The sequence below is a fragment of the Paramisgurnus dabryanus genome, chromosome 20 (genome assembly GCF_030506205.2).
Source record: "Paramisgurnus dabryanus chromosome 20, PD_genome_1.1, whole genome shotgun sequence".
Classification (NCBI taxonomy): domain Eukaryota; kingdom Metazoa; phylum Chordata; class Actinopteri; order Cypriniformes; family Cobitidae; genus Paramisgurnus; species Paramisgurnus dabryanus.
The window spans coordinates 25,690,566-25,712,750 of NC_133356.1; the positions used below are offsets into that span (position 1 = coordinate 25,690,566).

A 22,185-nucleotide genomic window follows, 5' to 3' on the forward strand; every position below is an offset into this window, starting at 1 on the left:
CCAAATCTAACCCTAAACCGAAGCGACAATGGTTTGAAAATAGGACAAAAAAGTTGAGTAACCAATACGTGACAGTGACACAAACAGAAAGCGTGACATGCTCACGCTCAAACGCGGCAAAGCGTGACATTGTCACGCTGGTCCATGCGTGAAATAGTCACGCATTTTCGTGATATAGGGTTGGTACATTACAATCCAGGATGTTATTTTCAGTCAAAAAAATATATGTATATATGTGTATATGTATATGTATGTGTGTATATATATATATATATATATATATATATATATATATATATATATATATATATAAGGGATGCACCGATAGGATTTTTTTGGACCGATACCGATTTAAACAGACAACTTCTGGCCAATACCGATGCCGATACCGATATTAAACACTTGTATACTTAAGCAATATCGCTCGAGTAGGAGTGTGATATAGCTCTATATCATCACGGCTGTGATTAGGCCAGAGGCACGAGGCCGTAGGCCGAGTGCCGGAGGCAATCACAGCCGTGATGATATAGAGCTATATCACACGACTCCGAGAGCGATATTGCTTTTATACAACAGTTCGACGGCACACGTTTGAAAAACGAAAACTAGAAAACAACAACGGAGTTATTTTAAAAGCCTCTTTGTTTGAGAACTACTTCTTCCGCCACGGATTTGAGGGCGGCCAGAATGACAGGTAAAACTTTCGGCTGCTTTGAAGCTCATAACAACTCAATGGACGGAATAGCCGTTACTTTATATTACCGTTTCTTGGTCACAAAGTGTAGTTTTAAGATTAGTTCAGTCGAGAATGTATATGTATTATATTTAAATCTGCAGTCGATTAGTAAAGATAGCGCCTGTTTGAACGTTTGCTTACTGAGATTCGGTACGAATCAGAACCAAAGCATGAACGGACGTCTGTGTTCACTCGCTCCGCTGACCACCGCCCTCTCTGGGCTACATCTCTGACAGAGATACCCTGGCTCTCGTGTTGGCCTTGTTTGTTTATGATCGTCAAAATGAGACCAAATCAGCAGTATTTGGTGTCATGATCAAACTATTTCTTGTTTTTTTATTCATATTTAGTGTCTTTTGTGTTGTTATTGTTTTGGCGCGAGGTAAAAGTTAATAAAACTATACTTGTATAACGTTACTATTGCTTTCTCATTTAATCTTAACGCGATACGAGCACTCGATTATTATTAAACTTTGTTCTTGTCAGTACTATACAAAACAGTTTTTTATAAGTGTCAGAGAGATGTTTTTGCATGCTGCTTATAAATATACCAGTGGCGATATCTCATAACATGTTTTAATAGTCACGTCACGATAAAGTAAATGATCAATGTCCACATTTAAAAGCTGGGGTGCTTACCTGCAGTTCCACGGTGTTTTCGCGTTCTGATAAAAGATATAGCTCCAGAAAAAAACGAGTGTTTATATTCCTATTTCCAAGTGTTAATCGTCCACACGATGTGACAAGACATTTCTCCCATTAACTTTAACGTAACATCCAAGAGCGCTGATCTTTGACAGAATAATTACTTCCGATTGGGGATTCACAGACTGATTTATGAGCAAGTAAACTAATGAGACACACGGAGAGTGATTCAAAACAGCGCGTCTGTGTTTTTCCATTCAGAGATGAGCCTGCTTAGGACCTCCATTCACTAGGTGGCGGAATGATACGAAAGGTGATGCGGTTACAGTGACGTTATCAGCACAATATCGCATAGCTCTTAGCCAATCAGATTCGAGAACCAGAAAGAACTGTTGTATAAAATACTATACAGTTGGTCTATTTGCTAGTTTATTTGTGGATCAAATTTATTTTTACTGAAAATGGATTTGATCTAATTAACATTCAACTGACCAACATAATAAGAGAGACACAAATTAAGCTAAAACAAATATAATAAGACAGCATGACAACCTTCAAAGTTGGTTTTTGCTGTTCAGCATTTATTTTATTAACAACATTAACTCGTTTTTTTTTTACATATAATGGATTTCTTTATGCAGTTAATTAATAGGCCGATACCGATTGTTTTTCTCGTGCTATTGCCGATATGCCGATGGTTTCAAATTCATCAAAAATCGGCCGATAAATACCGGCGGCCGATACATCGGTGCATCACTAATATATATATATATATATATTTTTTTTTTTATGTGTATGTGTATGTGTATGTGTATTTATATATTTTTTTTAATAAAATATGGCACACTACCAGTTACACACCTACATATTGTTTAACATAACTGTTTTCCATGTTTTAAAACGTGTCATCGAAACTATGAAATAACACAAACAAAAGTATTTAGATTACAGCTCTATCCTATATTTTGTATACAATATCAATAACAAGGAAACAAAATGCCGCCAGATCCTGGTGCTATGCAGCCAGACAGCATGCCATGAGTTTGACTGTCTGGCAGTCGTAGATATGACTGTCCACATTTAATGTGTCTGTCTCACGCACCTGAGGCGATGACTTTACGTGTGCGCAGAAAGCTTATGGCCAGTCTCATGATGGACGCTTTGTCCAGGTGTGAGCTGATGCTGTGTGGAAGGGGCAACTGGTGGGCCAGTTCATAAAACACTTCAGTCTCTTTACTGCGCCTGCATCGAGCTGCATCCCGAGACTTCTCCTTGCGACGGTCTGAGCTGCATCTATACACACGAGAGAGAAAGATGATGAGTGAAATGGAGAGATAAACTCCAACCTGTATAAAGGAGAACTATTCAAACTTCAGACGCTTTTGTAACACTTAATAGTTGTGTTATTATACAACCTTGAAAAGTCCCAGCTGGTTTCTTTATTTGAAAAGATTGCATTGCACAATATGCAAATCCCTCTACAAATTCAGACATGTAATAAAACTGAGTTGTTCTTTTTAATTTCTTGCCAAGAAAAAAACATTTATTGTGTTGGGGGAGTCTGGTCCATCCTCAAAAGTCTTAAACCACCCACTGAAGTACCTTAAAACATGCAGCTTTTTGATGCATTGTAAGTGGCTCCTCATTTTCAAATAGTCAATAGTATTTAGTTTACCTCACAGCGTGGAATCGGATGAGAAACTAATTTGCAGAATTATGAGAATAAAAACGTTTATCAGTATAGAGTGCCACAGGGATGACGTATTTTTGTATAGGCCAACCTATACACTGGTTTACTCACTAAAAAGCCCATTCATTTTTCCAATAGACTACTGAATTATCACAAAAATACATAAACAAAAATGTATGAAATGTACACGTTTAGTCCAACAAGTTAATCCTTACAGATGAACACAACTTTTATAAATTTTGAAGTCTAAATGTGTGTACAAGAAAACAGAGGCGTAGCAATATGGCAGGCAAGGCCGGGAATTGCCTGGGGCCCCGCATTTGAGGGGTCCCCCCAATGGCTGATAATTTAAACAATCCAAAATTTACGTAACGCAACCGCATGTCTGCATCCCCTTTAATAGGACCCCCTCTCGTTATGCCCGTATTCTCTTGATGCTTTTGCCGCCTGTTTCAAACTGGCATAGGCATGACACGTTAAACTCGCTGTACTGTTAAAAATGCAAGATTTGAAATATAAAGAGGAGCTATCTGTCTGTCTGGCATCCAGAAACGAAAGAGGAAACAGGACAGCGGTAAGTAATGGCAAAATAATGATGATTGACTTACTGTAAAGATAATTAATGACACATATTACAAGGTGTCAATTTCCTAGTCATTTCGCCAAGCGTAATTATTTGCTAGATGAAATTCTGATAAAATGATAACTGGTTAGCTAGGGTTAGCAGCAAAATGTATTATGTAGTAATATTGCAGGTTGAAATGGAAAAGGACAGCCTACAGTATTATAAATATAAAGATTTTACCTTTATATTATGTTATGTTCTATTGTGTCTTCTATTAGGATGAATACTGACATTATTTAGATTAAAATAAACACTTAAGGGCGGCTTCCCATAAAGGGTTTATCCTAGTCCCAGACTAAAATGAATATTTGACTTGCTATCATTTAAAATCCTAACATATATCAGTGCCATTGTTTTGTCTCAAGATGCACACCAGTAATGTTTTTTGTAAAGTTTGTTTGTAAAAACTACTTAAATGTCCTAATATAAAGGCCTAGTCCTGGATTAATTTAAACCCTGATCAGAAAACTGCCCATTTATGTTCTGTTACATGTATTTTGGCTGTTTATTTTATGTTGTCTGGGTAGCGAAGATAAAATTAAGAGAAAATAAATCTTTTTATAGGGCCTCACTGATTAATTTTGCATGGGACCCCCACTTAATGTAGCTTCGCCTCTGCTAGAAATAATTAAAACAAAAAACAAATTTAGACTTCAAAATTCATAAAAGTTGTTATAATCTTTTAAGATTAATGTGTAAGTGTCAAAGTTTGTTTAAACAAAGAGCTAATTTTTTGCCAATAATTCAAAAGTCTATGGAAATGACCATTATAGCTTTATAGCTAACTTAAATACATAATTCCTGTGGCACTGGCGGAGAGACTGAAAGTTTTTTAATGCTTATATCTTTAAAATGTACATTTTGTCAATGTTTTGGAGCACATTAGTTTATAGCTATAGATGCCCTAACATATTTATACTAAAATCCAATAACAACAATTTCGATTTTTTTGGGGGGGGACTTTAAGAATCATTATAACAAAATCATAAAAAACAGGAGCTGTTAAATTCAGAAGAAACAATACAAATAGTTCAAATTAATTGTCCAATTTGTATATGATGTAAACCAGTAATGTATATAAAGTTATAAAGTGCAGAGTTCTGGACCAATCATATTTCATTATAACCAGGACATAATTCGCTTATATAGGCTTGTCTTTCCTCTATAACAAATGTAAAACAAGTTTGTGTATGCAACCTGTACACAGTAAACACACAGTTTTGCTTTACAGAGTATGTAAAACAGTCATTTACACACTTATCTTTACTCAGAGTGTTTATAAGAGTATAACCATCTCTTTGTGCCATTGATAGTCTTTCTTATTCAACCCAAGCTTCAGATTCACACACCAGACCCAAAACGGAGCCCAGTGTCCTGCAGGTGCTTTCCCCACACACACACATACACAGTAAGTACACAGATATCCTTTGTATAAATCATCTTTGCCTTCAACATAATAAGCTGTATTACCAATAAAACTTCTGGATCATTTCCTGGATTTTATGGGATATAGGGTCATGGGCCAAGTATTTGATTAACTGCAAACTACAGTAGAATAAATCAGTAAATATAACGGTGATATAGCTCCATTTCTGTGCTTTATTGTAGTCAACATAAACTGTCAGTAGAGGATGGGTCACCATAGAAATCAAGTGGAACATCCCTGCCTGCTTAAAGCCAGCAGTGAGCAGTGGCTCAAGTACTCATGGGAATAATCTTTTATACATCCTGCATTTAATAAACCAAAATATTGCTTCTTCCAAAATTAGAACACATCTGTTCCATGACGAGCAATGATACTGGAACTGCGATTTATTTATTTATTTACGTCAATTTTATTAATTTACTACCACACAACCAGGAATGATGGAATTTATTCCCACACATTTTTGAAATGCATAGTGTAAATAATCACAGCCGATCAGAAAAAAATGTAACAGCAGTTCTTGAACTTTTATTGGTATTCATTTATCATCACACAAGCAAGGCCAGAGAAGATTATTTTAACGAGGTTCACATAATGTTAGACAAAAAGATAAAGGTGAGCATAGATAATCAATAATAAAAAATTGAGCAGACAGATAATAAGCCTTGGGGAAAGCGCATTACTCAGGCACTTGGATTGAGTTGAGTTGTGGTTTGCGGTTCGCTTCAGAGGCTGAGATGCATCGCGCGCACTGAGTGATTTTTTTATTCACTGTAACTGTGGCATACCACAGGCCCTGTGGGCATGGAAAAACATGGATAGATCAACACTCGCATGCTTGACAAGCGAGTAAAAGCTTTGCAGTTGGAAAGAAAAAAGTTTTATACTCAATTCATTTGCAATTGACATTTTCGGTGCATTACAGAAAAAGTTCCCTGGGTTCAAACCCATGATGGTGTGCACTGCTAACGCACGATTAATGCTCTACCGCTAAGCTATACTTCTTACTATTTAGACATAGCAAGACTTTTGCAGCAGCCAAGCCAACACTGATTTGCCAAGTCCAACATGTGACGAATCCTAATATAGCTGCTTAAAACATTATGAATAATAAATAATGATGTGCTATGGTCTCTTTTGTGACTCGTTTCTTTGTAATTTAAAAACAGACAATACATAAAAAATTGGCTGATGTTTTGGTTCTCTGCCAGGTCACAAGCAATGAGTTCAAATTGCTCTTCACAATAGAGTCGCTGATTTGCCAACATTAACAGAAACAACACTCGTATCCTTTCGTTCTCTCCTCCTATTTAGAAGAAAATAAATAGGTACTGGACTGGTTTCCATGGTGACCGTGTTGAGGAGACGAGTTGTTGTCGACGTGCTGTTTTCCTGTCCGCTATCCAATAGCCCTTCAGGAGATACATGCATAAGGGCTGTCCTCCTCCTCCAAAAAAAATATAGGTTCATCTTGTTGTGAATTATGGTTGCGTCCCTAAAGTTAAGTGTCCTCTTTGTGTCATAAAAAACACAATGTTTGATTACTCAACATGAATTGACCATTTCTAACAATCCAAACATTTTGCATTTATAAAAAAATTATGAACCTTTTACATGATCCCTTATTTATCATCCTTTCAAAGTACAGTTGAACAGCTCAGATGCAAAATCTGCTAATCCCCACCTCCGTCAAAATGTAGATAAATATATTAACCGAATGCTCTAGGCATGTACAGTATTATAGCCTACCCATGATGGCAATGATTGCTTCAATAATTGACTGTCAGCCAAAACTCAGTAACAGCGCTGCAAGAATAAATCACGGCGTAATCTTATACAAAGATCTGCCAAACGCACACATTGTATAGTCACGTACAAAAATATTGATCATTGAACAATTTCTCCTCGCACTCAAAGTAAATCAATCTTGTTTTTTTATATCTCCAAAGGTTTGATACACTTTATTCACAGCATCAAACATAAAAAGCAGAGCTTACTGTGCAATGGTCGAATATGTGTTTAGTACTTCTGTGGTTAAATACGTTCATGTTCAGTTCTATGTTCACTGATTGTCTATTTCATTGTTCGTGCACAGGCCTGGAGGACACGGCAGGACATTAAACAATGGAGAGGTAGCATTTACTCAGGGCATGAAATGTCTAGTGCACTTGCTGAACCCTGTGCAGCAGACGCGGATGTCTATGAGGTCTTATTTAAGCTCCCAACAAGACCCCCGAGCAACAATGGAAAACAGGCAGTGAGCTGAAGAATGGCTATTGTCAGCGCCTCCGTCACAACAAAGATTTTGCACAAGCATATCATTTCAACGCTGCTTTTGGATATGTTTTTTAAATAAAAATAAAAAACAATGCAGTGATTACTTGTCGCAGTCATGGCTGGTGAAAAACTTAGATTACAGATAGCTTTTTCTTCCTGAAGAACCTAAAGTAGCTTTGAGAATGAGATTGATGTGCAACATTGTAAACCCATTTGACCCTCTGACAAGGACTAATTTCCAAACTAAATTTCTGTCAGTTCAGTAAAACCCAAAGCATTCCTACACCTTACATAACATCGGCGAGGCCTAAACCTGCGCTCATATTCGCATGCTGCCGAACCGTTCAGACCACGCTGAGAATTCAAACTATTTAACACAAGAGTGATAAATGTCAGCTTGTCATGAAGAAATGTTATCTATTCCAGTTTGACAAATGAGACACTCGAAGTCTGCAGCTGAAATACGAGCTGCCTTTGCATCCAAACCAAGTCAAAAATAAATATATTAACAACTTGTGATTTGGTAAATCGGTTCAAACTATGTTTAAGCAGGTGCGCCGCGCAGGTGGACCTATAGCTTTCCACGCACAGAAGTGGTTAATGACAAAGCAGTTGGATGACACGGGTGCGACCATAAACATAAACATGCAACTTGACCTATTCAGGCATGCAAACACTGACACGCTACCTTATGACTGCAGGGTTGATCGTTTGCCTTGCATGAAATGCACTAAATTAAGCGCTGTCCCCTCGGCTATTCCACCTTATGCTGACCGGACCTCTCCTCAAACCTCTTATTGACCTTCACTGCCCACAACCTTGCCAAAGTGTATCTGTGCCACTGCCGCACAAAGTTGGGAAACTTGACAATCTATTTAATATTGTTGAAGGGCTTCATTGGCAACTCGGTGGATTCACTAGTTGTATATATCAAAAGCCCCATTCACTTCCATAGAAGGAAAAAAGAATACATGGTTCGGTTACATACATTCCTCAAAATATCTTTATTTGTGTTCATCAGAACAAAGAAATTTATACAGGTTTGAAACAACATGAGAGAGAGTTTTCATTTTTGGGTGAACTATGAGTAAGATTTTAGACAAAGGGTGACTAAACGGCATATAATATAAAATAACAGTGTTGATTTATTTTGAATGCTTCTAGTCACAACATAATTTTAATAAATAAGTTTAATATTATTCTAAAAATTTCCAAACTATTGTCTATAGTCTGAAATTAATTATTTATTTGTTTGTTTATTTATATGTGACCCTGCCTAAAAACCCAGATAATGTCATATATATTTTTCTGTCTAATATATAACCTTGATATCTTTAAAGCCCCCCTAACCTAGAAAATGCACTTTTAAATGTGTTTCTATCAGTAAATGAGTCACCAGTGTGTGTGCAGAAACATTCTGTTATTATACAAATCCTTCTATTTGTGTAATCTCCTTTAAACCACAACAGTCACACAAAACCGGTTGTTGGGGATCACCTATCAATGTGATGTCACATTGATTAAGCCCCACCCATAACCACTCACAGACTCCACCTTATGAGCGCATAGTTCAACCTTCTGTCAGAGACACATTTCGATGTAGTCCAAAGCACATGTGTATGCGCTATACCCCCTACTTTGCATTCGGGGAGGGAAACAGAAGCTTTCTTTGCATTTCAAGCAAACATACAAAAATAGCAAATTTTTCAATGCAGCCACAAATCATATAATGAAATATATGTGGTGTATTTTGAGCCGAAACTTTACAGACACATTCTGAGGATACCATAGGCTAGTTATATGTGGTTAAAACACCTAGATTAGTGGCCCTTTAATACTGACTGAGGTACAGTGCGAAATCAATGGGTGAAATCAAACTTCGATGATCCTAATCTCAAAATTATATTGCGAGACTTTAACCTGGATTTCACGTATATATATATTTAATTGACATTTGCATAAATTGTGGTCAAAATTCTTAGCAAAGACTTTTTTAAAATTTGGAAAGAATACATTTAGGAACCTAAGGAAATTTTTTAATAAACCTATATTACCTGTATTTATATTCACTGTAAAAAAAAGTGCAGCATGAAGTTAAAACAACTTGGTTTTGCAAGTCAATTCCACCCACTATTTTAAGTTTTGACCTGTGATAAGTTTTAAACTTTTAACTTTTAAAAGAAGTTAGGTCAAGTCAAGTTTATTTTATAGCCCTTTAAAAACAACATAAATGCTGACCAAAGTGCTGCACAACATATGAAAAACAAAACAATTCTTACACACAGAAATAAACATTTAAAGATAAACAGGAAAAAATTATAATTTTTTTTAAAACAAATTAAGAAAAGAAAATAATTTTTTTTAAAGGACAACTTAAATGAGGATAATGTAGAGGATAGCCTAAGACAGTGGTAGGGCATTCCAGAGTTTTGGAACGAGTCCCGAAAAAGCCCTGTCACCTTCGGATTTAAGTCGTGTTTTTGAACACTTAATAACATCTGGGTGGATGATCAAAGCATTCTCTCAGGAAACTGGAGATGAAGAAGATCCGAAATATAAGTAGGGGCAAGACCATAAAGTAATTTAAATACAAAAACCTTAAAATCAACTCTGAATTGGACAGGTAACCAGTGAAGTGATGCTAACACAGGTGAAATATGTTCTCTCTTTTTTGTTCCTGTTAAAAATCGAGGTGCAGTGTTCGGTACCAGTTCGTGATAATGAGGACTGACTTATTCCAGCGTATAAAGCATTACAGTAATCCAAACTGGTCGAAATGAATGCAAAAACTAGCTCAAACTACGGAATTAATTTGATTATCAAATTTTGACTCCGGATCCAGGATAACTCCTGTTGAGTTGAAATCGTTTAACTTAATTTGTTAGTTAAAGTAATATAAAAATATATGTTGATTTGACAAAAATGCTGCATGTTTTTTAAGTGTACTAATATCAGTGATGGAGTACTCGGAGTCCGACTCGAGTCACTATTCTTTGGACTCGAGTCCGACTCGAGAATCCATTCTCTGGACTTGTGACTCGACTTGGACTCGCGGATTGATGACTCGTACTTGGACTCAGACTCGAGGATATATACAATCGGACTTGAGCATTCATCACTTTGTTTTTGACTAAATATGTTATAAAAAATTATATAAGGTGTAATACTTTTCCTGTTTCGTGCCCAAGACCGGTCACGATCTCCCTTCACAGACACTGCTACCTCTCGCTCTTTTTGCTTGACAACACACTCACTGACGTCACTCACTTTTACGCTCATGCAATGCATGATGCATGATTCGCGAGCTAAATGTTCACATTTGTAAAATGCAGAAAGACGTGCCCCGTGTAAATATTTGTATGTATCAGCAAAATTTAAATAAAATTTCTAAGCTAAATATGTTAAAATCATCTGACCTTGATGAACTGTAATACCAGATTAAAGAAACTGCTTTTAAAATAATCACAACTAGCACACACATTTACCTCACATGGGTTATGGATGCAGGTTTCTATGTTTGTTCTTTCTCAAGAAATTCCTCGAGCAGGACAAAAATGAAGCAGCATTTTTTGGCTTGCATAATAAATCTTCATGGTTCACATACATTTGACCTGAAGCATAGTAGAGATTCTCACCTCAGCGTAACAGCGTAGCATACTAATTTCATCTTTAAAGTTGCGAGATGTTAATGGTGCATGAATGAGGCGAGAATAAACTTCAAATGATCCGTACAAAGCACATACCTGGCATATGTCTTGATGCTGTAATTGACACCAACAGATATGACTGTCTAAAATTGCACTATAACTCTACAATATCATTGATCTGTGCAAGAGCGAGGAATTTAACAACAGGTAAAAAGCACATTTAAATTTCACCTTTTGCCAAGCATTATAATTATGTAATCTAACATACTTCTGAGTGAAACTGGATATTCGACATGTAAGACTGAACTTGATTTTACTAATCTGGAACTGAACAAAGTATAAAGAATGGGTATTACCAGAATGTAATCAGGTGGTTAAGGGGACCTTTTTTTTACCTTTATGGGTATACAACACATTGAAATGTTGTACCTTATGGGGTACAATATTATACCCTAAGGACCAATTGTGTACCTTAAGGAACAATTTTGTACCAGTTAAATTTTAGGGGTACAAAACAGTTAACTGTACCTTTAAAAGGTACACAATAGATCCTTAAGGAACAGTAATGTACCTCAAAGGTAGGGTTGCCGCGGTGACAGAATTTTCCCACCGGTTAATCGGCGCGTCACAAAGCTGGTGATCCCGGTTTCACCGTGTGGGAGGGGCTTATAAATGCGCATTCAGACTTGCACATTTTACTTTCACTTTTGAATTACGCAACTGTTTAAATGCAGTGCTTGCGTACGATGCGTTAAATCGCGTATGAATTTGCATGCAATGCGAGTGCAACAGCTGGTTTAATTAAGTGCTTGAGTCAATGTGCGCAGGTAATTCTTACAGAACCTGCCAGTCCCAAGCAGAGCAACCGGCTACTTCTCCATAAAGCGCTGCTTGAATGATGGGTTTATTATTTTTCTTGATGAAAAACACAACAACAAAAATGATCTCGCTTATATTAAACATCATATATGTATTTTATAACAAAAACGAGTAAGCACGCGGCTTCTGTCATCTTCTGGTCAGTCAGCTCGTCTCGCAAACTCTGACAGAAATAAATGAAATCTGACACCTGCCGCTCTGTGACGTGACGTGCGTTTAGCTCCGCTAAATTCAGACAACAGACACATTCGGTTGTAAGTGTTTGCTTTCTCTAACGAAACTAAATGATTTAATTACACGAAAATATCAAAACGACGGTGAAAGACGGTGTTGCGGTGGGCAAGTGATCTAACCGGTGAGAGGCTGAAGCACCGGTTATCACCGTTTCACCGACTATCGCGGCAAGCCTACTCAAAGGTACAACATTGTATTATGTTTATATACCACCCCAGCGACAAAAAAGGTACAGTTTTGTACTTTTTTTCTGACAGCGTGAAGGTTGTCTCTGGTATGGATCGATTTGATTCGGCGGTGGGTCGCAAGCGCTAACCTCTCCGGGGTGAAAACTTCAGGTGTCACTTTAAAAACATTCTGATACACGTAGCACAATTACATGCCGCCACGTGTCACCGCATCCCAAACGACCCCAAAAACACAATTGTGATTGACATCATGTGCGCTTTGCAGACTGATCGGTTTATGAAATTAAATAACAGTGCAAGAGATTTTAAAGCAAATTAGGAGCGGTCTGCTAAGCCATCGTTCTCATGTTACTTTAATGGCATAAACCAAATTATCTGCGCCGCATACATGATTTCAAAACACACCTAATAAGCCATAAACTCATAATTACAATGAACTCCATCGTGCATATCTTCCTTTTTTTTTTACAAAGCAATCACATCTTTTAATGACATAAGCATATGGATCATTAAGTGTAGTGTGAGTGCAAACCAGTGAGGAATTGGGAAGGGGGGGCAATCGTACTTGGGTACAGTTCGGTCCGATTAAGTATAAATGTGAGTGAGCCCTTAGACTTTGGGTCTTTTGTGAATCAATGTCTATTTTCATTCTATATAAATTCAGCAAAGCAATTTGTGCTCCACTGAAAAGGTAAATCATATGGGTTTTACTTTCATAATAAAATTAGAGTAAATTCTGACAAAATATTCCTGGATTGGGTAAACTATCCCTTTAATCTTTGAGGAATTAAAGCAGCTGTATGAAATGTCAAAACAAGAAGCCAATGATGTCACTTTCATCTTTCAATCGCTCCCTGATCACCTCATGCTCCTCACGTTCTCTCTGACTGGTCGAAGATTCGATCAAGTGGTCAGAAAAGAAAATGTGACCCATCAACAAACCAGGTTGAAGTTTAGGCTACATCTATCTGCTGTCCTGTCACACGGCTGTTTTCAAAACAAACAGCTCCATGCTTTGGGAAACAGAGCAGCCAGATGCTAAAGGTCCAGGACAAACCCAGAGGCTTGTGAGTGTTTGTGAACAGTGAAAATAATGGGGATGAGTAACGGTGCAAGGCTGTATCTCACCAGTTAAATGGACTAGGAGGCGGCCAAAAACAACAAAAAGCTGAATGAATGAGATCCATGCCTTCTATCTATTTTTTTTTTCTTTTAAAGGGATATCCACTCAAAATCTGTGAATGAAGACTTGTTAATATTCATATTTAAGTGAATTATTCCTCTCTTTATTCACCCTCATGCCATCCAAAATGCATGTTTTAATAGAAGACAAACTAATCATTTTATTATTGGCATCAAGCTATCTTCTTAAATTAAACTCAACATGGTAACGCTTTAAAAACCACCTATATCCATTATTAAGGTAATCCATATAACTACAGTGGGTTAATATAAGGAGAGCACAGACGCAAAAGCCTCTAAACGCCACCACTGTCAAAAATGAGATAAGTTGATGACATTGAACGAATTTCTCTGCATATATTATATGTTCATCCAATATGTTCGTTTTAAATCAACTTAATCCCAGCCTCGGGACATTTAAAAAAAAATACTGGTTTGTTGGCAGGATCCATTTAACGCCACAGCGATTTTTCAGCAAGTCCTCTGAGTGCACAAAAGAAGAATCGATGAAAGACAGCACTTTCAACTGTCAAGCTACACAAGTTTTTTACCTAGTTAAAGAAAGTTTACAGAATATATTAGGATATTGAACAGTGAAGAGAGACTTTTTTAGAAGTGGAGATTTTTGCATGTACTTTTCATGAGGGTTTTACAGTGAAAGATTGACAAATGTGTTAAATACCATTTATTATTATTATTCTTTATTAACAGACTCGAAGTCCAAATATAAAAACACATACCAACATACAAGCGACCATAATATATAAAAAAGCATACACAATATAACATCCATAATATATAAAAGAAACACACAGTATACAAACATCCACAAACAACCACAACAAACATACCATAAATAGCACATAGCACAAATGTGTGTCCAATATTTAAAAAACATACAAATGTTGATTCCAATATTTCCAGAGACTCGAGGAGTATCTTGTGAATGACTAAAGTGACATTTGTGAAAATAAGGCATTTCAATAACTGACTAATAACCTTTTTAATGCCATTAAAGTGAAAGTACTCAACTTAAAAATAAGAGCCTGAAAAAAAATGCTAATTTCACTGCAAAGGTTTTGCATTTGAAATCTTCGTATGTCGTAGTAGGGCTACATACCAACTAAATCACAACAAATCGTTTGCAAAATAAAATTTTTTTTTGTTTACATCATATATGTGTGTGCATTGTGTATAATAATTATATTTATATAAACACACACATGCATGTATATATTTAAGAAATACTTATATACTTTTTGTATATAAATATGTATATACTTTTTGATATTTATATCTAATTTGTATTATATATTAATATAAATACTTAAGATATACAACTTTTTTTCTTTAAATTATACATGCACGTGTGTGTATTTATATATACATAAGTATACACAATACACGCACATATATGATGTTAATAAAAACTTTTATTCTGCAAACAATTAGTTGCGATTAGTTGTTATGCAGCCCTATTCTGTAGCAAAACAATAAGCTTATGAGAGAAAATGATTTATATTTAAGCTGGTTTAGCAATACATTATGCATCAATATAAAAAAGCAGATCTTAGTGTTAAATTTAAATATGGCAGCACATTGATAACTCTGAATCTCATTGGTTCTTGCATGTCGCATGAGATTTGACGGTTTCAGTGTTTGAATTTCAACCGAAGAACAGTCACACACATATGAGATGGCATGAGGGTGAGCAAATTATGAGTTAATTTTCATAATTGGATGAACTGTTCCTTTAAACATCAGCATGTTCCTTACATTAAGCTCACATATCACTTATGGTATGAAAAGGTACATGAAAAAGCCATTCAGGAGCATGACAGTCACTCATCACTTTGAATTTTACTAGAAAATAAGCAGTTTAGACTTCAAAAACTCCCTTTAAGAGCCATTACTTTTTTGACTACAAGAGGTGAAGATATTATCCATTTTACGTTTTTCTATTCAGTACTCACTTAACGAAAAAATTTGAAGTACTCAGGTGCAAAACCCTCTTGTAAACTCAATGGATACCAGTGTTTTTGTGTTTTGTATTTTTGAATGATTTAGGCCAGGACTAAGTGGATTTTAAGCCAAAGTATTTAATGAACATATAATTTGTGCAGAGAGCATTCGATAAATATCATTTCTTATATTTGACAGAGGTGCCGTTTATAGGCTTTTAAATCTGAGCTCATATATTTCACACTTCCAAGCCCAGTGTTTCCCAAACAAATTAGCAATATGTAACCCAAGTGTCCAGCCACCTGCAAACTTCTTTCAATTCCATATTGGACCAATTCGGTTAATGAGTAACATAACAGCGCCTGCGTAAAGCAGGCTTTAGAATAAAAACAAACGCTGTGTTTTTCCATGCCTGTGTACTCAATTTAAATGAGAAACACCAAAGCTCGATGATGACGATTAAAAGATGGGAATCCTGTGCCGTCAGCCTACAGTGCGTCTTCCCTGTCATTTTGCCATTTTACTAAACACAAACAGAGAACAATGCATCTCAGGCTAATCTGTGATCCTTCAGAACAACATGTTCTCGAATACAGCAAAACAATCAGCAACAGTACACGCCTCTTAACCACTACATAAAAGATCACACAGGCTGACATGCTTATAACAAAGCACAATGATGGACGTGATGTAACACATACCAACAATATATATCTATACAGTCTTACCCTACAGCATTCAATTCTTTCGACAGGTATATAGTGAAACATTGTAAGTATCATTTTTGTGGCAAAATCGTGCAACTTAGGTTTATGTCTCCATTTCTGCAGTGTCTTTTACAAACGGACTTAATTTTCAGGAACTCGTTGCAATTAGAGGAAATCATGGCCAAACATACCGATGACGTAGTTAAGTGATGGCATCCAAATAAGGATAATGAGAGTAAAGTTCATCGTAAAGCGGCAGACGTTGGAAATAGATGTGACAGTGAAGTATGCTGCAGAAGGAAGAAAGGGACTGGTTAACAGGAAGCATCAGGAGACAGTGGTCTTCGGGAGGTGAACAGTGGAAAAACACTGGCAAAAATCTGTATGCCTTAGGAATAAGGAGACGAATGAGATACAAAATAAGAGGCAAGCGAAAAACAAGAACAACAAGCCTCCAAACCGAGAGCAATGCCTCGCACCCCTGCAGTCTGCTGAGGGTGGGGGTCTCAGAAGTCTCCATTCAGACCATCTCTAGAGATCCTGTCACAATAAACCGCTCATTTTTGTTTAGACAAGTCCTACAGCTGGGTGGCTCTTTGAATTTCTCCACCAAACTCTCATTTCTTAGATTCTACTGTGAAAACAAAAGCATTAACTGCCCACATCAGTCCAAATCTACTCAAATGCCCATCGCTGATACTTGAAGCGATACGAAACAAGGAAAAGAAAGAAAGCACGCTGTGAACAAGGGCTTGGCGACAGTCACAAAATTATATCAGCCTTTTGAAGAAATTTCATATTTATCTCAATAAAATTATGAATTACGTTAAAACAAGGATTCAAGAAATAGAATCACCATTTAAACCAAACATTATTGACAAGTACAGTAGATTAAAAATGTTTCATGCAAGAGAAAACACTATATAATAAAAACTATATAATACAAATATATTCTTCTTCTTCTTCTAATAATAATAATAATAATAATAATTATATATAATAATAATAATATAATAATTAACTAATATATAATAATACTAATAATAATAATAATAATAATAATAATTATTATTATTATTATTATTATATATAAAATATTTACCACATAGTTTAACTAAAACATTTTAATATGTGAAATATGCCACATGGAGAGTGATGACACAAAATTAATAGTTCAAATGGATAGTTTCAACCAGTACAATCTCATGGCAATACATACACATATAGGTGGCAAGTTCGTATTAATTCGTAAGTCCACATTTGGACGTTTTCATACAATAAGCTTTTTCTCCTGTGACATTGAGGTTAGGGACAGTGTTAAGTGTCATTTATAGTCGTGCGTAGGTTCTACGCCACAGGCTATGCGTAGCCTGATGCACACCTTGCCAAAAATGTAACAACGTGTCAGTTCTACATGGACTGCAAGCGCTGTGTTTGGTCAGCTAGAACAGTGGTTCTCAAACTGGGGCCAGGGACCAGGGGGCCCGCGAGATTGTGCCAGGGGGGCCCCCAGTTTTATAAAATACATTAATTTATCATGAATTCTGTGTAAATAAACCTACAAAAATAATACAGCACTACTTTGTATAATTTAATGTTTTGTTTAATTAAAATGTTAAGTTTTGGAATTGTTTTTTTTTCATAAATTTTCTTTGGGGGGGCACGAAGGAATGCACCGTACACAAGGGGGGCCGCACACTGAAAAAGTTTGAGAACCACTGAGCTAGAACACCTCCCGTGGTGTCAAAAAAATCTGTGTTGCATTTACTCAAAGACATTACCGCTTGCGAATAGGGGTGCACCGATATATATCGGCCGATGATTCTTGTTATGCTACTCAATTAATTACGATGTAATGCTGCTACATCCAAAAGCTAGAGGGCGCTCTCGTACATGAAATAGTTGTGAATAATATCGGCTGTGCGATTCAGAATAGTTACCGGCCAAGTATTATTAGCGTATATCTGCATTTATCGGTGCACCCCTACTTGCGACGATAAAAACAAAAATGGGCCAAGTTGAGGAGTGATATAACTCAAACTGCAACAAAAGTCACTGTCTATTTACTTCCATCACTGCTGGTCTTCTCAAATCAAACACAACAAGCTGCTGCTTCTTCGTTTGGGGGTTTACTGGCCAAGCTGCTTCTTCTTTGGCTGTTGCACTGCTACTGTTGGTTACACGATTACTAGCTGTCTGCATGTGTAAGTACACGTCAACGCAGAAGGATAAATAAAAAGCACACTGTAAAAAAATTCTGTAGAAATTGCAGCTGGGTTGCCGGTAACTTACCGTAGATTTACATTTGTTTTTTACTGGCAACATTTTGTTCAAAGTTCTGTTTAAACACCTGTCTTGAATATTCTGGCTTCAACAGTTAAGCTCTTTCTACGCATGTTATAATTTATACATATAAAAACTCACATACGTTTTTTCACATACGTTAAAGTTGGTTCTATGTAAATAGTTCCTTTTTGCTATCTGCCTGCATATCATGCAAATGTTGCTTTCCTGTAGGTTAACTTGCATGGCGGCAGCCATTTCAAGGTCATGGGTTTCATTTTCCGACAAAATGTATACCCATGCACTGTTACAAAAACTATGTGTGTCTATGGTGTAAGAAAGCACTTCCATCTACAAGCAAGAGGACAATCCTTGGATTTCCCTGATTTACATACATTCCTTGTCAGACTCAGTGGTAAAGTGTGCACCAATAAGTCAGTTTTGCATTTGTGCTTATTAAGCATGCTGTCTCTTTGGACTTAGTAAAGATTCAAAAGGTTTGCAGAGGTCTAAGTTTGGCCTGATAGCAACAGTATCATTGAGTTGTCAAGACCAAGGTCATTTACTCTCCTTTTTTTATGCTTTATGCAACATGTCTTTGCACCTGACTGCTTGAAAGACTTTTTATTACCAAACCCTGGTTAGGCTGCATACTGGTGCGATAGTGTGCACAGACTGGACATAACAATGCCTTGAAACAGTGCACAAGTTACAGCAGGCTCACGGCCAGCTCTCGGCCAAAGGCTGCGAGACTGAAGCACTGCCACTTCACCATCACTGTGTTCTCTTCATAACACACCAATTGAATCGTAGAAAGAACTTGATGATTCAGTTTATGACGTCACAAATGATAAGGAAAAAATGCCCTAATCGACAATCGGAAATTACTGTACCTTGCGTGGAAGTGCTACAGCAATCAATCCAGTTTTGTTGAACAGGACACAAGTTCTTGCTTATTGAAGCCCTGATGATTACCATAACAAGGACTTAATCAGAGACTTGTTTATTGCAGCCGTGGCTTGTAGTTGTAAACAATGCATAATTGCAATTATTTTGACCTATTTCAACTCACCCAAATAGGCGCCATTTACAAACAGTACAAGGGGCCACGTATGGAGAATCTGGCTATGCATGAATACAAATATGTGTAAATAAATGCTGAGGGTCAAGATAACCTTCCTCATGTTAACAGTAAACAGCCAAAACATATGGATTAGACAAGCACAAACAAACACTCTCTTTCACCCCTCTGGTGTTTTTGAAGACAACTGATCTTAAGTCTTATAAGGTTAAAATCTGTGTATGCCTCCTGAGCGAGTCGTGCAAAGTAAGATATATTCTTTTCATTTGAGTTTTGCAGCAGTGTTTGTTTATGTTGTGCCACCCTGAGACTCATCTGATAAGTAATAGAGAGCTTGTTAGGGAAGAAATGTCACGAGGATGAAGCAGACTAGAAGGCGCGCGCACTGAATACACAACTCAATGCTACCTGCGTTTCAGTTTTATTTATTTATTACAATGATCTAATCACTATCATTATAGGCTAATGGTTACATTAAATATAGCATTAAGAATCATGTTCGAAACTATTAAATAAAGTAAAACTAAAAAAACTAGAACAAAATAAAAGTAATTTCATTATAAACATAACTTAAATATTAATAATAATAAAATAATAAATAGTAGGCCTATATACATTAAATATTAATTTTAGATTAAAAGACAGTTCTTATATATTTTAAAATATAGCCTACGGATATAATTCTCATAATATAGCTTACTTTTAACTTAAATTGTTTGACTAATATTTATTCTGAGGCTATTAATGAAATAATTTTAACAGCAAGCATTAGTTACGCATGAATAATATTAGTTTAATATTATGTAATGCACACTAGTGCCAATAAATTCAAACGCAATATCTCAGCATATCAAATTCAAACAGCTGTACACTTTATATACTTAAATATGTTATTTCTCTTCTCTTTTTTGGTCTTGTCACGTTGTTTGACAGCAGGTTAAATAAAATGAACTTCGCCATCGCGTTGCGTTGTCAGTAATTCACTTGTTGCTCGCGCTTAACAACACGCGCGTCGCAGCAGTGCATGCGCAACCGATTACAGCCAACTTAATACAACTTAAACAGAGCTGCACTTACCTCTTCTTCTCCTTCTCTGCTGTCATCTCTCTCTAAATGTCACTGTCTCCTTTGTAATTTCCGAAGTTCAATACCAGTGCGATACCTGTGCGAAGAGGACGCGCTCCAAATCACCACAGCCACCGTTTGCTCCTTTTAAATGCCCCAAAGGCGCACAGTCTATCTTAAAATACAATAAAGTCAATTCCAATAACAAAAACAAGGCGAAAGTGGACTGTACAGTCTCAGAACACTGCCAAGGATCGCACAGTCTTCCACACTTGTAAAGTCCGGGTCCGAGTCTTGTCGCGTGTTTTTCAGGGTCAGTCAGCAATGAAGTTGATTCACAGACAGGAGAGCAGCGCAGAAGGTCGCTTGACAGGCAGCAATCAATTCTAGCTCTGTGATTGGTTGGTTCTGTCGCTGGGAAACGCCCACCTTCAAAGCTGACGTTCACTGTGGCGCATGGTTGCTAAGTCCAGTAGGTCAATTTTATCTGGAACCTTAATTTACAAACTTTTGAATTAATTTGGTTTTGAACGCATTTGAATTCGATGTATTGTGGGATAACTGCAACACAACAGAAACGAAAACTAAATTATGCAGTTAGGAAGATAGATCTTCAATCTCTGAGACATTACAGGAAAGACACGACTGTCTGGAATACTAGATTCTGATTGGCCAGTCGTGACATTCCACCTGATAACTCCAGAGGTGAACAGTTTTTTAGTATTTTAACTTTTTAACTCTACTCAAGTACATTTTAAAGTAAGTAAGAAAGTAATATTTTTTATGTACTTGAGTATTCAATATAAAACAACAACTTGTATTTTTGAAATGTAGTGGAGTAAAAGTATGATAAGCTTTGGAATGTAGTGATGTTTTCCAAAGAAAAACTATGATAAAGTATAGATACTTGAAAAATGGACATAAGTGGTATAAAAATACTTACTACTGTCCACCTCTGCTTAAAGCACACTGCTCATTGGGGTACAGCGAGATCTTGACAGGTACTGTTCATATGTTTAATGTACTATCTCTTCTCAGGTCAGGTCTGATTTTGTTAAAATTAAGCTAATCAAATATTTCAAATGATAATTATTTTGAGACAACAACCAATTGGACATTCTCTTTATGGTACATACAATAACATACAATATATGTCATAATTCCAGCCTATTCCACCATGATGATTTACCTTGATGCTTATTAAAATATATTGATTGCTTCATTGTAATTTGTCAAAGCAGTAGGTTCCCATTCAACATTTGCTGTTAGTGGTCTTTTAGACTACAAAGCCTATAATAATAATAATACTATAAATTATAATAATAATAATCATCATCATTGTCATTAGTCATCATCTGATTTTAAAATTTTTATATTAAGTTGATAACAGTTACATTTCTGAAAGTCTTTGCTTATATTGTGATACAACAATTGTTTTTTAATAGTCTTATTTATTCAGAGTAAAATGTATAAAGTCACTCTGTATAATAAAATGTATACAGTTGTATAACAAAAAAATTATAAAATTATTAAAATGATTATTATTATTTTTGCTCAA

The 22,185-nt window shown here is 36.2% G+C and overlaps 1 protein-coding gene across 1 annotated transcript in view; it reads right to left on the reverse strand.

Moving 5' to 3' along the window:
• Positions 1-20,984, reverse strand: part of epas1b (endothelial PAS domain protein 1b) — a 52,301-nt gene extending 31,317 nt beyond the window's left edge. Inside the window, exons 1-2 of the mRNA XM_065297319.2 lie at positions 20,640-20,984; positions 2,484-2,674 (exon numbers count right to left, since the gene is read on the reverse strand). Coding sequence (XP_065153391.1) covers positions 2,484-2,674; positions 20,640-20,665 — 217 coding nt within the window. The 5' untranslated portion in view covers positions 20,666-20,984. The remainder of the gene's footprint in view (positions 1-2,483; positions 2,675-20,639) is intronic.
• Positions 20,985-22,185: the final 1,201 nt, after the last annotated feature.